Genomic DNA, 16,525 nt, shown 5'->3' with positions numbered 1-16,525 from the left:
TTGTACTTCCCTAAATGAAACAATCAGATATTTCATGATCTACTTCCTACAATATAAAGGCAATATACAATAAATCAACTGCCAAGTTCACTCATAAAAAATACAGCATGTATTTAAAAATGCAACTATAATTCACAAAGATTGTTACTTAAAATGTGTATGTATATATGTATATGCTTATGTGCCAGGCAATTTTATGTAATATCTCAACTTTAATAATCTAAATTCCTTATTGGATCTGGAATTATTTCAACAGAAAAAAAGCAAGAAATAAAACCAAACTTAGGAAAAGCTTCCAGGCTCTGCTACTTCCAGATACTGACTGAATTTATCTGGAGTCAGTCTCTGAAATTTTCATTTATTTGTATTTCTTTTTATCTTTTCTTTTTTTATTGTTGGGGATCATTGAAGATACAAGATGTGTCACACACTGAGACCCCAACCCCCTCCCTCCTTCCCTCTCTCTGCTCTTCCTTCCCCCCTCCCCCCTTCTCTCTCTCTCTCTCTGCTCTCATTTTTTTTTTTTTTTTTTTGGTTTTTGGCTGGGGATGGGTTTGAACCCGTCACCTCCGGCATATGGGACAGGCGCCCTACTCCTTGAGCCACAGGCGCCACCCATCTGCTCTCATTTTTAAGAGGCATCCAGGGAATTAGGATACAAGGGGTTCAAGAACTATACTATGAGAAAGATTATCCTATATAAGACAAACAATTTAACTAAGACTTTTAAAAACACATTGAGATATGTTTATAGATTACAGAAAATGGTTTTAAATAAGAGTTATTTGGTTCAAGTAGAAAATACATTTTTGTTATTCAAATCATGCTGACTTCAACATTTTTAGAAATAACACACACAATTATACCAAAGCTACATTTTAATATCATCACATTCCACTCCAAATTCTCTTCCATTTACCAAAAATAACTATTTATAAAGCTTAGTATTTTTCTAATATTATATGGTCTATTAATCTATAATTTTTTTGTGTTTCTCTCAAAAATTAGAATAGCTTATGAGGATATTATATAAAACTAATCGGCATATTACACACCAAACATAAGTACAGATTCTGTACAATGTAATAGTATATGTATATATTACAAGAGACTAAATGTCTTGTTAAAAGTAATATTTTAAGAAATCTTTCATGGAAAAAACTGCATTACAAAATGTGGTGGCTTGAGTATCAGCTACTTTCCTTTCATGAATTTCTTTCAGTGGGCATTAACTGTCCATTTAGCTTCATTAACAGTTTCACCACAAGACCAGCCTACAAAGTAAAATACACGTCAGTGATAAATATAAAATGAAACACATAAGAATGTTTAAAGGGCAAATATGGCAACCTGCTGGATATAAATAACTAGGGGCTTATACAGGTCAAGAAGAAGGAAGAATTAATTACTTAATACCTTCAAACAAGAGACAGGGAATATTCGCCAGAATTAAAATAAATGGCACAGGTATTTAATTATTATAAAACTAAAATCAACAATGTAGATAAATTTCTGATTTCCCTTGCTTGGGTAGGGCCTGCCTTTTTCCTTCATCTTAAATATTTTAATTTCATATAATATTAAAGACTTTCCTTAAAATTAAATGGATTATGTCACTTTTTTTTTTTTTTGAGACAAAGTCTCAAGCTGTTGCCCTGGGTAGGGTGCTATGATGTCACAGCTCACAGCAACCTCAAATTCTTGGGTTCAGGTGACTCTCCTGCCACAACGACGGGCTGTTTTTTTTGTTGTAGCTATCGTTGTTTTAGCTGGCCTGGACCGGGTTCAAACCCGCTAGCCTTGTATGTGGTCGGCACCCTATCCACTGCTGGACTATGTCACTTTTTAAAAAAGAAATAACCTTACTAATACAATAGTTCAAATTAGAAATACAAAATAATAGATATTTACCTGTTTTGTATGTACTATAAAGCTCATTTTATTTTCCATACTATGGATCTGAAAACAAGTATCGGCATCTCCTAATTGCCACATAAAGCAACCATACTTAAGACTGATGAGTAAAGCCTGCAACACAATAAGAAATCGTTATATTGAAGTATGTATTAAAATACCACCTATTTCCTACTATTTACATTTATCTATTCAGGTCTAAATATAATTGTTTTGAATGTTATAATAAAGCTTATTCAAAGTGTCTACACCAGTCTCATACAGTCTGCTGTCCAGAACCACATAGGATCAGCAGACTGTCAGAAGACTGTGTTGAGCAACGATATTCCTTGTATAAGATTGACAAAAATTTTTCAAGATTCTCATTGTATCAGTGATTTTTAGGAAATTGCAGTGTACCACAGTGTTTTACTTTCTACAGGCTAAACTGTTTAACTTAGTTTCTTTCTTCTTTATTTCTTGTCTCCTATGATCTTGTCTAAATATTCAATATCTTTCTTTCAAATACTCATATAGTACTTTCAGATCTGAAAGTTAAGTAATGGGGCAACCTGCTGATTTTTATTTTAAACAATTCATTCCACTGAAAATATACACACTGATATATTTATTATAAAAATAAATATAACTTCAAAAATTAATAATGTACCCTTTATAAAATTAACAGAACTATTTAAAAAGAAATATTAGGAAGGGCGGCGCCTGTGGCTCAGTGGGTAGGGTGCTGGTCCCATATACCGAGGGTGGCGGTTTTTGAACGAAGCCCCGGCCAAACTGCAACAACAACAACAAAAATAGCCGGGCATTGTGGCGGGCACCTGTAGTCCCAGTTACTCGGGAGGCTAAGGCAAGAGAATCACCTAAGCCCAGGAGTTGGAGGTTGCTGTGAGCTGTGATGCCACAGCACCTGAGGGCAATAAAGTGAGACTCTGTTTCTAAAAAAAAAAGAAGAAGAAAGAAATATTAGAGTAACCTATTCCTATACTTTCCTAACATAATGCTGTATTTAAGTAGGTATTTGAGATATTCTTAAATTTTCTCCTAGCAGAAACTCTTATTTTTTTGCCCTATTCTTTGTGTAGACATATACAAAGAAATGCCATTCTTCAAAATACATGTTCAGCAACATAAGCTTCTCTAAACAGCAATTCTTACGATACTGACAGTAAATAATAAACTATAGATACGCTAAAAAGATAATGGGTGAGGACATTTTTAAAGTGAGGTTCTGTAGGGTGGTGCCTGTGAGTCAATAGGTAGGGCGCCGGCCCCATACACCGAGGGTGGCGGGTTCGAACCCGGCCCCAGCCAAACTGCAGCAAAGAAATGGCTGGGTGTTGTGGTGGGCACCTGTAGTCCCAGCTACTGGGGAGGCTGAGGCAAGAGAATCACCTAAGCCCAGGAGTTGGAGGTTGCTGTGAGCTGTGATGCCTCAGCACTCTACTGAGGGCGACAAAATAAAACTCTTGTCTCAAAAAAAAAGAAAGAAAAAGAAACAAGTGAGGTTCTGTAAATGAAAGACTATAATCAATTTATATGAGCATATATTATGTATAATGGAAAACTAATAACATCCTTATTTAAAAATCAGCTATCTACATTCATATTATACAATACCACTACAACTTTATACATAGGATACAGGAGATGCTAAATTAATTACTTACCAAGGTACAGACTAAAACATTGAGACAAGATACTTTAAACCACCTATTCTGGGGATCATTCACTTGAAATTTCTTTTGTTAAAAAGGAAAATAATCCATTAATAAGGTCTCAAAACAGTTTTATATACAAAAAAAAATAGGTGTAGAATAGGAACTCCTCAATTATATGGAGGTCAGATTTCCAACAAAAGTACTGAGCCCACAGTTAAAAGTTCAGTTGTTAAATAACAATATGTAGTGAGGAAGGAATTCTTGAGAAACACAAACAAAGGAAATAGATGAATGGAAAGGAAGAGCCAAAGAGTCCACATCCACATGGTGGTTTTAAGTAATCACTCTGCTCTTGAAGGAAAAAGCAGCTCTCATTAGAAGGTAAAACCTACAATGGGCAAGATACTTAATGAGGGAAGTAAAAAAATCACAAGAGAAATAGTTGAGAAGGATAGTTAAGGGCAGAAAAGGAAAACTCACAGAATCAGAAGTAGCACACAGGTGACCAGGAGACAAATGAAATAGTGATGTTGACAAATGGTCATGTAGAATGGTACTACATGGGTGTTTAAACAATCCAGTTTCACTTCAGAAGGACATTATGGTCAACATAAACTGACCTCAGCAAAGGATAATCTATTGCCTGAGTGTTGTAGTGGTACCAGTAAGGTCAAAGACATAACAACAAGTACAATTCAGTTGTGAAGACTGCAACACACTCCCGGTAGTGAAATGCCAAGTTGCAACACCATGCATTCATCTACCCATAGTGTTTATTATTTTATGTAAGTAGAACAGAAAAGTCTCTGACAAGCATATATAATTGACTAGCTATGTTTTCTGATGAACAACTCTGATTATTTCAAAGAGAAATAGACCTAGAAAGTAAAAGGAATTAATAACAAAAAAGCCACAGCTATCTCTTATGGCTTTTCTTGAGAATTTGTTCTGAGGGTAATATATCCCATTTAGAGTTTAAATGTAAATGGAGGTATTTTTGCAGGTGAATGTGTTTACTCCATTTTAGCAAAGCTTACCAAATGCAATCCAGGTAGATCTTGGTGAATCTAAGGCAAAGACAAGCTGCTTATTCACACATTTGATGGCTGGAATATGTAATCAGCTTAGAGTTTTCAAAGGTGCCACAAATTTATCAGTGCCTTACAGGGCACAAGGTAATGACTGCATGGACAGAAAATGTTTACCCTCAGGTTCAATCATCTTTTTATATACCCAAGGATAGCATTTTTATTTATCGCTCTAGAAATTGAGCCTCTTATCCTGAAAGAGCAGACTGTTCAAAAATATTACTAACATCCTTCTGTCTTCCTTCTGCTATCTCCCTTATTCAACTCTTGACCAGAACATTATTCATAATATGAGATGTTATAAAGATATTGCTATCATTTCACTACTATGTAAAACTTTGTATTGTTGTCTAAACTTGCAATGCTATTAGAAGTCAAACAAAATACAGCTTGGAGAAATGGTACAGTATTACATCCACAGCATCACCATCCAGTTCTATGAAAAAGGATTTGTAGATGCTGGTACAAAATGACCTGAATGAAAAATTTCAGGAATGAAAAAATTTTTTGAAATGGGTTTGGGACATTTCTCCTTCATTTCCTGTAGCAATTGAAAGTTGTTACAAACTAATAATCAGCAAATCATATGCAAATCAATACATGTATACATTACATCATTTTTTGTGTGAAGAAAATAGTTCTAATAGAAATAGTAGGGAAATGAACAAAAGCAAGCTGACTATATAGACTTCAGAAATCAAGCTTCAGGTCAATTACTGAAATCAGACACTATTCTCTTCTTTGTCTGTAGGTATTCTCTATCTCCACCCACAGGTATATCTAACAGCATAGTAAAATATGTTGATATATGAAGATGACCTCAAGTTAGTAATAACAAACGATGTGTTCCTGAACAATCATTGGGTCAATGAAGAAATTAAAAAGGAAATAAAAACATTTCTTGAAATAAATGAAAATAAAAACACACACACAAAAATTTATGGAATGTAGCAAAATCTAAGAATGCTAAGAGGGAAGTTTTTTTTTTTTTTTGTGGCCGGGGCCAGGTTTGAACTCGCCACCTCCAGTATATGGGGCTGGTGCCCTACTCCTTGAGCCACAGGCACCACCTAAGAGGGACGTTTATAACAATAAATTTCTACATCACAAAACCCAGAAAGATTTGAAATGAATAGTTTAATAATGTACCTCAAGGAACTAGAAAAACAAGAACAAACCAAACCCTAAATGAGAAGAAAAGAAATAAAAACCAGGCCAGAGCTAAATGAAATAGAAACTTGAAAAAGGAAAGATCAACAAAACCAAAAATTGGGGTTTTGAAAACATAAACAAAATCAATAAACTGCTAGCTAGACTAACCAGGAAAAATAGAAGACCCAAATAAATAAAATCTAAAATGAAAAAGAAGACATTAAAACTGATAGTACAAAAATACAAAAAATCATTATAGACCACAATGAACAATTATAGACCAGCAAATAGGAAAACCTAGAAAAAAGATAATTTTCTGCACACATAAAACCTACCAAGAATGAACCAACAAGAATTGAAGAACCTCAACTAACCAATAACAAATAATGACACCGAATCAGTGATAAAAAGTCTCTCAACAAAGAAAACCCCAAGACCAGAAGGCTTCATTGCTGAATTTTACCAAACTTATAAAGAGATAACACCAATTCTTCTCAAACTAGTCCAGAAATTGGACAGAAAAGAACTCTTTAACTCATTTTACAAGGCCATCATTACCCTGATACCAAACTAGACAAGAGCACAATAAAAAAAGAAAACAGTACAATATCCCTGATGAAGACCGATGCAAAAATTCTCAACAATATACTAGCAAATTAAACCCAATAGCACAGCAAAAAGATAATATACTTAGTGAAGTAGGATTTATCTCAGAGATGCAAGTATGGTTCAACATATGCAAATCAATATATGTATACATTACATCAACAGCATAAAGGACAGAAAACTTATGATCATTTCAAGAGGTGGAGAAGTGATTTTTATGTATTCATAAAAAAAGAGATGGAGAAAAGGCATTTGGTAAAATTTAACATTCCTTCATAATGAAAACCTCCAGCAAATTAGACATAGAAGGAACACACATCAACACAATAAAGACTATATAACAAACCCACAGCTAACTTTTTTTTTTTTTTTTGAGACAAGAGTCTCACTTTGTTCCCCTAGGTAGAGTGTGATGACGTGATAGCTCACAGCAACCTCAAATTCTTGGGTTCAAGTGATCCTCTTGCCTCAGCCTCCCAAGTAGCTGGGACTACACACCACAATGCCTGGCTATTGTTTAGAGATGGGGTCACACTCTTCCTTAGTCTGGTCTCGAACTCTTGAGCTCCTAGAACTCCATATTTTAATGGGGAAAAGCTGAAAGTCCTTTAAGAACTGGAAGAAGATGATAATGCTCACTTTACCACTATTTCTATTCAACACAGAATTCTAGGCAGGGAAATCAGTCAAGAGAAAGAAATAAAGGCATCCAAACTGGAAAAGAAGTCAAATTGTCTATCTTTTCAAAGAACATGATCTTATATAGAGAAAAACCTAAAGACTACCAAAAATTATTAAAACTCATAAATGAATTCAGTAAAGTTGCAGGATATAGAATGAACATACAAAAACCAGTAGCATTTCTATACAACAATAATGAACTAGCTAAAAAGGAAATCAAGAAACCAACGCCAATTACAACAGCTACTAAAAAAATAAAACACCTAGGAATAAATTTAACACAGGAGGGGAAAAACTTCTATAATGACAACTACAAAAAACTAAGAAAAGAACTTGTAGTGGACACTAACAAATGGGAAGACATTCCACCATGTTCCTCCTGGATTAGAAAAATTAATATTGTTATTACAAAATGACCATATTACCTAAAGCAATCTACAGATTCAGTACAATCTGTTTCAAAATACCAATGACATTCTTATCAGAAAGAGAAAAAAACTATCCTAAAATTCATACGGAATTACAAAAGATCCTCAACAGTTAAAGGAATTTTGTGCATAAAGAATGAAGCTGGAGGCATCAAACCACCGGATTTCAAAATATACTACAAAGCTAGAGTAACCAAAATAGCGTGATATTGATATAAAAATAGATACAGAGATCAATGGAACAGAATCCAGAAACAAATCCATGTATTTATAGTCAAATGTGCCAAAAACATACGCTGGGGAAAGGACATTCTCTTCAATAAGTGGTGCTGAGAAAACTAGATATCCATATGCAGAAGAATGGCTGCATTCAGCTGCTCAGCGTCGAGGCACAGTGGTTATGGCGCCAGCCACATACACTGAGGTGGTGGGTTTGAACCCTGACTGGGCCAGCTAAACAACTGCAACAAAAAAATAGCCGGGTGTTATGGTGGGCGCCTGTAGTACCAGCTACTTGGGAGGCTGAGGCAAGAGAATCGCTTAAGCCCAATAGTTGGAAGTTGCTGTGAGCTATGACACCATGGCATTCGACTGAGGGTGACATAGTAAGACTCTGTCTCAAAAAGAAAAAAAAAGGAAACTAAACCCCTATCTCTCACCATTTACAGAAATCAATTCGAAATGGATTAACAACTTAAACACATAGCCTAGGCATTGTGGTAGGTGCCTGTTGTCCCAGCTACTTGGGAGGCTGAGGCAGGAGCATCTCTTGAGCTCAAGAAAATGAGGCTGCTGTGAGCTATGATGATGCCACAGCACTCCATTCAGGATGACAGAGTGAGGCTGTCTTAAAAAAAAAAAAAAAGTCTTAAACACAGATCCAAAACTATAAAACTTCTAGTAAAAAAACACAGGGGAAAACAGTTCAGGGCATTAGCATAGGCAAAGAATTTTATGGCTAAGACATCAAAAACACAGGCAAAAGAACAAAAATAAATGGGACTAGGGCTCAGCACCTGTGGCTCAAGCGGCTAAGGCGCCAGCCACATACACCTGAGCTGGTGGGTTCAAATCCAGCCCGGGCCTGCCAAACAACAATGATGGTTGTAACAAAAAAAAAAAAAAAAAAAACACACGGACTATATTAATCTAAAAAGTTTCTATATAGCAAATGTAACTAACGGAGTAAAGAGACAACCTGTAGGATAGGAGAAAAGACAACCCATAGGATAGGAAAAAATATAGCAAACTAATTATCTGACAAGGGATTAATATCCAGAATAAATTACAAAAACAACAGAAAAAAATACCATATAATCCTATCAAAAAGTGGGCAAAAGATGTGAATAGTCATTTTTCAAAAGAAGACATACAAATGACCAACAAGTATATGCAAACATGCTCAACATCATTTATCAACAGGAAAATGCAAGTCAAAACCACAATGATATATAATCTCAAGTAGAATGGCTTTTATCATGAAGACCAAACAATAACAACACATACACAAAACAAATGCTGGTAAGGATATGGAGAAAAGGAAACTTTTACACATTGTTGATGGGAATGTAAATTACTGCAGCCATTATGAAAAAATGGTATGGGGCAGCGCCTGTGGCTCAAAGGAGTAGGGTGCCGGCCCCATATAGCGGAGGTGGCAGGTTCAAACCTGGCCCCGGCCAAAAACTACAAAAAAAAAAAAAAAAAAAAAAAGAAAAAATGGTATGGAATTTGCACAAAAAACTAAAAACAGAACTACCATTTGATTCAGCAATCTCACTATTGGGTTTTTATCCAAAGAAAAGGAAATCAGTATATCTAAGGGATCCCTGCACCCCCATGTGTACTGTAGCACTATTCACAACAGCAAAGATAAAGAATCAACTTAAGTGTCCATCAGTGGATGAATGGATAAAGAAAATGTGGTATATACACACAAAATATTATTAAGCCACAGAAAAGACCGAAACCTTGTCATTTGCAGCAACATGGATGAAACTGAGGTCATTTGTGTTAAGTGAAATAAGCCATGCATAGAAAAACAAATATCAAAAAAATAAAATAAAATAAAAAAGAAAGAAAAGAAACTTAACACCTTTCTCCCCCTAAACATAGGCTTGAAAAACTCATCACATGCTTAACTGGAATTTTTATTATATCTGCGATCAAACATTTTTCTACATTTATGAGATTGCAAGGCAAAGCAATAAGATCTCAGGGAGGTAGAGTAGAATGATATTTACTAGAGGCTGGGAAGTGTTGGGGGGGTGGATAAAGAAAGGCTGGTTAGGGGCAGCGCCTGTGGCTCAGTGAGTAGGGCGCCGGCCCCATATGCCGAGGGTGGCGGGTTCAAGCCCAGCCCCGGCCAAACTGCAACCAAAAATAGCCGGGCGTTGTGGCGGGCGCCTGTAGTCCCAGCTGCTTGGGAGGCTGAGGCAAGAGAATTGCGTAAGCCCAAGAGTTAGAGGTTGCTGTGAGCTGTGTCACGCCATGGCACTCTACCGAGGGCGGTACAGTGAAACTCTGTCTCTACAAAAAAAAAAAAAAAAAAAAAAAAAGAAAGGCTGGTTAATGGATACAAACATACAGTTAGACAGAGGGAATAAATTCAAGGGTATGATAGTATAGTAGGGTGAATATAGATAATAACAATAATGACCTTTGTGTGTTTTTTCCTGTTTAAAATATTTATTTTAGAGGTACTTATTACATTAGCATCTATGTGCTCAAGAATTTTTGTTTTATTAGTATTTTTTTATTTTTTCAGATTCATATGAGGGTATAAATTTTAGGTTACATTATTCTCACTTCCAGGGTAAAGTTCCATTTGTAGAAGAGACCCTCACCCAGGAGGCATGTTATACACCCTAACAATGTGCACATTTGGTGAGATCCTGCCTCATGCCCTCTCTCCTGCCAAATGTCCTCTCCCCTCTACCCCTGAACTGGATTATATTAGTGCTATATTGTATATTTCAAAATAGCCAGAAGAAGTGAAGTGTTTCTAACATAAAAAAATGATAAATGTTTGTGGTAATGAATAGCTAAATACCCTGAAATGATCTTTACACATTATAACATGTACCAAAATATTCCATGTAACTCATACGTATATATACAATTATCATGTGTCAATTTAAAATGTCATATAAAAACCAATAACAATAACAAACCAAAAAAAAGATTTAAATTGATAGAGGCCATCTACAGCAAACCCACAGCCAATATCGTATTGAATGGAGTTAAACTGAAATCATTTCCACTCAGATAAGGAACCAGGCAAGGTTGCCCATTGTCTCCACTACTTTTTAACCTTCTGTACAGCCAAGAATACAGTAAGTAAACCAAGCAGACAGCCCTCAGAAAGGGAGAAGATATTTGCAAGTTATGTCTACGACAAAGGTTTAATAACCAGAATCCACAGAGAACTCAAACGCATTAGCAAGGAAAGAACAAGTGATGTCATCTCAGGGTGGGCAAGGGACTTGAAGAGAAACTTCTCTGAAGAAGACAGGTGTATGGCCTACAGACATATGAAAAAATGTTCATCAGCCTTAACCATCAGAGAAATGCAAATCAAAACTACTCTGAGATATCATCTAAGATTAGCCCACATCACCAAGTCCCAAAACCAGAGATGTTGGCGTGGATGTGGAGAAAAGGGAACACTTCTACACTGCTGGTGGGAATGCAAACTAATATGTTCCTTTTGGAAAGATGTTTGGAGAACACTTAGGGATCTAAAAATAGACCTGCCATTCCATCCTACAATTCCTCTACTAGGTATATATCCAGAAGCCCAAAAATCACTTTATAACAAAGATATCTGTATCATAATGTTTATTGCAGCCCAATTCATAATTGCTAAATCATGGAAGAAGCCCAAGTGCCCGCTGACCAAAGAATGGATTAATAAATTGTGGTATACATATACCATGGAATATTATGCAGCCTTAAAGAAAGATGGAGACTTTACCTCTTACATGTCTACATATTCTTCTTAGCAAAGTATCTCAAGAATGGAAGAAAAAGTATCCAATGTATTCAGCCCCACTATGAAACCAAGTTATAGCTTTCATATGAAAGGATATGGGGAAAGGGGATAGGGATGGGAAGGGGTAGGATGGGTGAAGGGAGGGTAATTGGTGGGATCACACCTATGGTCCATCTTACAAGGGTACATGTAAAATTTACTAAATGTAGAATATAAATGTCTTAACACAATAACTAAGAAAATATCGTGAAGGCTATGTTAACCAGTTAGATGAAAATACTTCAAATTGTATATAAATCCAGTACATTGTACCCCACGATTGCATTAATGTACACAGCTATGATTTAATAATAAAAAAAAAAGAAAAAAAAAGCTTTGAAGGATTCTGGTAGATATTCACAATCTTTTGCACACTCATCCTTCTATGCAAAAAGTTCTAATTCTAATTTTTTTTTTTTTGTAGAGACAAGAGTCTCACTTTATGGCCCTCGGTAGAGTGCCGTGGCATCACACAGCTCACAGCAACCTCCAACTCCTGGGCTTAAGCGATTCTCTTGCCTCAGCCTCCCGAGTAGCTGGGACTACAGGCGCCCGCCACAACGCCCGGCTATTTTTTCGTTGCAGTTCGGCTTGGGCCGGGTTTGAACCCGCCACCCTCGGTATATGGGGCTGGCGCCTTACCGACTGAGCCACAGGCACCGCCCTTCTAATTCTAATTTTTAAACTAAAGCCTTTGTGTCACATATTTCTCCCTTTTTAATCTTTATTTTTTAATTTCAAATTAATTGATGTTTCAAACAGGTAATGTAATCACACAGTTAAACCAATTAAGGTATGAAATGGCACTGTTACAGACTGTTTGTCCCTACTCCTCAAATTGGTATGTTGAAATCATAACTACCAATGTGAAGGTATTAAGAGAGGGGGTCTTTGGGAGGCAATTATGTCATGAGGGTGGAGCCCTCATGAATAGGATTGGTGCCTTTCTAACATAAACCCCAGAGACTCTCTCATTCCTTCTGTCATGTGATGTTAGCAGTCTGCAATCAACAAGGCCCACACCAGAACCTGACCATACTGTGCTCTGATGTCAAATTTTGAGCTTCTAGACTGTGAGAAATAAACCTCTTTTATCTATAAGCCAACCAGTCTACAGTACTTTGTAGTAGACTGGTTGGCTAAGACAGGTATATAGTGAAAAGTCTCCATCCTAACTGCTGTTCCCAGTTACCTGGTTCCCTTCTCTAAAGGCTTCTAGTATTTTATCCATGGAGAAGTAACATGTATTTATGTAAAGATAGACTTCACTTCCTTCTATTTTTATACAAATGATAGCACACTGCATATGTTTTAGCACCTTGCTTTTTTTTTTTTTTTTTTTGTAGAGACAGAGTCTCACTTTATGGCCCTCAGTAGAGTGACATGGCCTCACACAGCTCACAGCAACCTCCAACTCCTGGGCTTAAGCAATTCTCTTGCCTCAGCCTCCCGAGTAGCTGGGACTACAGGCGCCCGCCACAACGCCCGGCTATTTTTTGGTTGCAGTTTGGCCGGGGCTGGGTTTAAACCCGCCACCCTCGGTATATGGGGCCGGCGCCTTACCGACTGAGCCACAGGCGCCGCCCAGCACCTTGCTTTTTCATTAAATATATCTTGGAGATCATTCTGCACAAAAATATTCTTTATTCTTTTGCATGGCTAAAGGATATTCCAAAATAGAAATGTAATACGTTAATCGCTTACTAATAATCACTTAGATTTCCCCCTCATCTCTGAAGAATGAAGTTGCAATGAACAGTTTTCTATATATGCTACTTCTAGATTCTTCATGTAGGCTGGCATTGTTCCTTTAGATAGTATACAGTATGAATGGTCAAAAATAGCTAAAAATGTACCTTAGTTTCCATGTTGAGGAGATGAAGTCCTTTTATATTCACTCCTACATACACAGGGATGACTTTATGATTGCTGGGACTTGCCTTTGTAAATATCTGTCCTGTGAAAAATGCTGCTCCATATGTAGGAATTTCCCAACAATTCTGTAAGAACATGCGCTGAAGGTGATGCATTTCTTTACTGATACCCTCACTTGTACTAAGATTCTAAAAACAAATACAGTAAAATAAAAATAAAAGAGATGTGTAAAAAGAACGTATCTTTGATAGTCCACATAGGTGTATTAAACAGTTTCTAAAATCAAGGATGCCCCACAGAAGAATAAAATTATGGCACATTGTATTAAGAGTACTTTTTCTCTTGAATATTTAAAAAAATCAAGATCTAAAAATATTGTCTATTCTGTTTTAAGTGCCTTTGGGTAGGGATAGTATCTTATGTCGAACTATCTTTAGCCCTTACCACAGCATTCAGCACATAGAAGGTACTCAGCATACAGAAGGTATTCAGTAAAAATATCTTAACTGCTTTCAATTTCAGACCTTGTGACCAAGAAGATCCATTTTTGATTTCATGACTATAAATGTAATGTACCTATATTTAAAATATTAATACACTAACAAAATTTCAATTAGGCTATAAAATGTCTGTTTATTTCTATTATTTAGCTTACCTTGTATTCATGAAGTATTCGATTTGTCCAGTGAGGTGCCTTACTTTTCAGTTTGGTAACAGGTACAATGGATTTTAGATTTTCTTCACTGTAAGCACACATGCCAACATCCTTTAAATAAATCATCTTTAATAGCTAAAGTACAATAATCATTCTGTCATATATGGCTTTACGTAACATAAACTAAAAACTACTATGCTTTAAAATATCAGAGAACTCTAAAAATTTTTAGCAAAAAGCCACAATCTTAACTATCAATTTAGAGAAATGTTTTTTCTTTCAATACCAGAAAATGTTTCTGAAAATTGAAAACTACAAATAAGCAAATTATAAATGTGCTAAACTCTGTGTTTTCTCTGAAACACCGAACATGAAACTAGTTTTCATGGTGGGATTCTTAAATATATCTGCCTTATAAAACATTTTTACTATTTATACAAGCCAGGTTTCAGTCAACTTACGTAAACATATCATAAAGAAATATAAGTTAGCTTGGTGCCTGTAGACAGTGGTTATAATGTCAGCCGCATGCACCAGACTAGTGGGTTAGAACCCAGGCTGGGCCAGCTAAACAAAAATGACAACTGCAACAAAAAACTAGCTGGGCGTTGTGGCGGGCACCTGTAGTCCCAGGTACTTAGGAAGCTGAGCCAAGAGAATAGCTTGAGTCCAAGAGTTTAGAGGTTGCTGTGAGCTGTGATGCCACAGCACTCTACCCAGGGCAACAGCTTGAGACTCTATCTCAAAAAAAAAAAGTTAAAGAAAAAATATAAAGTATATCAAACTATAGTCAAATATAAGAAAAATAACTTTGGGGACTATACCTTTTAAGAATGCTTTACTATTATAGTTTTTTCCCCCTCAGTCCATGTTTTGTATTATTCAATTCCAAACCAATGTTATGTGTAAATAATTTTATTTATTATTATTATTATTATTATTTTTTTTTTGTAGAGACAGAGTCTCACTTTATGGCCCTTGGTAGAGTGCCGTGGCTTCACACAGCTCACAGCAACCTCCAACTCCTGGGCTTAAGCGATTCTCTTGCCTCAACCTCCCGAGTAGCTGGGACTACAGGCACCCGCCACAACGCCCGGCTATTTTTTGGTTGCAGTTTGGCTGGGGCCGGGTTTGAACCCGCCACCCTCAGTATATGGGGCCGGCGCCTTACCGACTGAGCCACAGGCGCCGTCCTGCTATTATTATTTTTTGGAGACAAGAGTCTCATTTTGTTGCCCTTGGTAGAGTGCTGTCAAACTCTTGGGCTCCAGCGATCCTCTTGCCTCAGCCTCCTCCAGGCACCCACCACAACACCCAACTATTTTTAGAGAGGAGGTCACGCTGGTCTTGAACCTGTGAGCTCAGGCAATCCATCCACCTAAAAGTGCTAGGATTATAGGCATAAGCCATGGCACCCGGCCAAGTGTAAATAATTTGAATAACATTTTTAAGCTCCCTTGGTTAAAAAGAATCTTAAACATAGCACAGGACCATGCAATGAATTAAGCACTTACTTTAGAAAACCTTGCTTGTGTTTTTTACTCTCATAATTTCCGTAAACTATTTGTAACAGAAGACTTGCCAATGTTATCAATTTGGCATCAGGAGCGGTATAAAAACCCTTCAATAAATTATATCTGGCTTCATCAAAAAGAATAAGAATTGCTAGTGGGTCTTCAATCTAGAAGAGAAAGTATAATTTATTAGGCTATAATTTCCTTTTACAAATATACAACTTGTCACAATATGGGAAAAGCAAAAGCTACATATTTCTTTTTGCTTTAGAACAGGGTTTGGCTGTTTTTTAAGAGCCAGACAGTAATATTTTAAGCTTTGTAAACCATGTAACCTCTGTAATTGTAGTACAAAAATAGCCACAGATAATACATCAACCCTAACAAACAGGTATGGTAGTGTTCTAATAAAACTGTATATACAGATGCTAAAATCTGAATTCATAAAATTTTTACAACATGAAATATTGTTTTTAACCACTGAAAAAAAAACTCCAGCTTGTGGGTTATACAAAAATAGGCAGCAGGTAGAATATGCCTATAGGCTGTAGTTTGCTAATCCCTGATTTACTTTTTTTTTTTTTTTTGTAGAGACAGAGTTTCACCTTATCGCCCTTGGTAGAGTGCCGTGGCGTCACACAGCTCACAGCAACCTCCAAATCCTTGGGCTTAGGCGATTCTCTTGACTCAGCCTCCCAAGTAGCTGGGACTACAGGCGCCTGTCACAACGCCCGGCTATTTTTTTTGTTGTTGTTGTTGCAGTTTGGCCGGGGCTGGGTTTGAACCCGCCACCCTTGGCATATGGGGCCGGCGCCCTACCCGCTGAGCCACAGGCGCCGCCCCTGATTTACTTTCTAATAATGTTTTCATTGGTTTATGAATAATGGATTATTTCTAGCATAATTTTACCTATATTTCTGC

General features: G+C 36.6%; 1 protein-coding gene across 2 annotated transcripts in view; it reads right to left on the bottom strand.

Moving 5' to 3' along the window:
• Positions 1–789: 789 nt before the first annotated feature.
• Positions 790–16,525, bottom strand: part of KRIT1 (KRIT1 ankyrin repeat containing) — a 43,712-nt gene continuing 27,976 nt past the window's right edge. For both annotated transcript variants that reach the window (XM_053608660.1, XM_053608659.1), the window contains exons 13-17: positions 15,605–15,771; positions 14,091–14,178; positions 13,417–13,623; positions 1,912–2,028; positions 790–1,274 (exon numbers count right to left, since the gene is read on the bottom strand). In XM_053608660.1, coding sequence (XP_053464635.1) covers positions 1,206–1,274; positions 1,912–2,028; positions 13,417–13,623; positions 14,091–14,178; positions 15,605–15,771 — 648 coding nt within the window. In that variant the 3' untranslated portion in view covers positions 790–1,205. The remainder of the gene's footprint in view (positions 1,275–1,911; positions 2,029–13,416; positions 13,624–14,090; positions 14,179–15,604; positions 15,772–16,525) is intronic.

This window comes from Nycticebus coucang, chromosome 11 (genome assembly GCF_027406575.1).
Source record: "Nycticebus coucang isolate mNycCou1 chromosome 11, mNycCou1.pri, whole genome shotgun sequence".
In the NCBI taxonomy this organism is placed as follows: Eukaryota; Metazoa; Chordata; class Mammalia; order Primates; family Lorisidae; genus Nycticebus; species Nycticebus coucang.
This window is presented reverse-complemented; position numbering and strand designations above follow the sequence as displayed.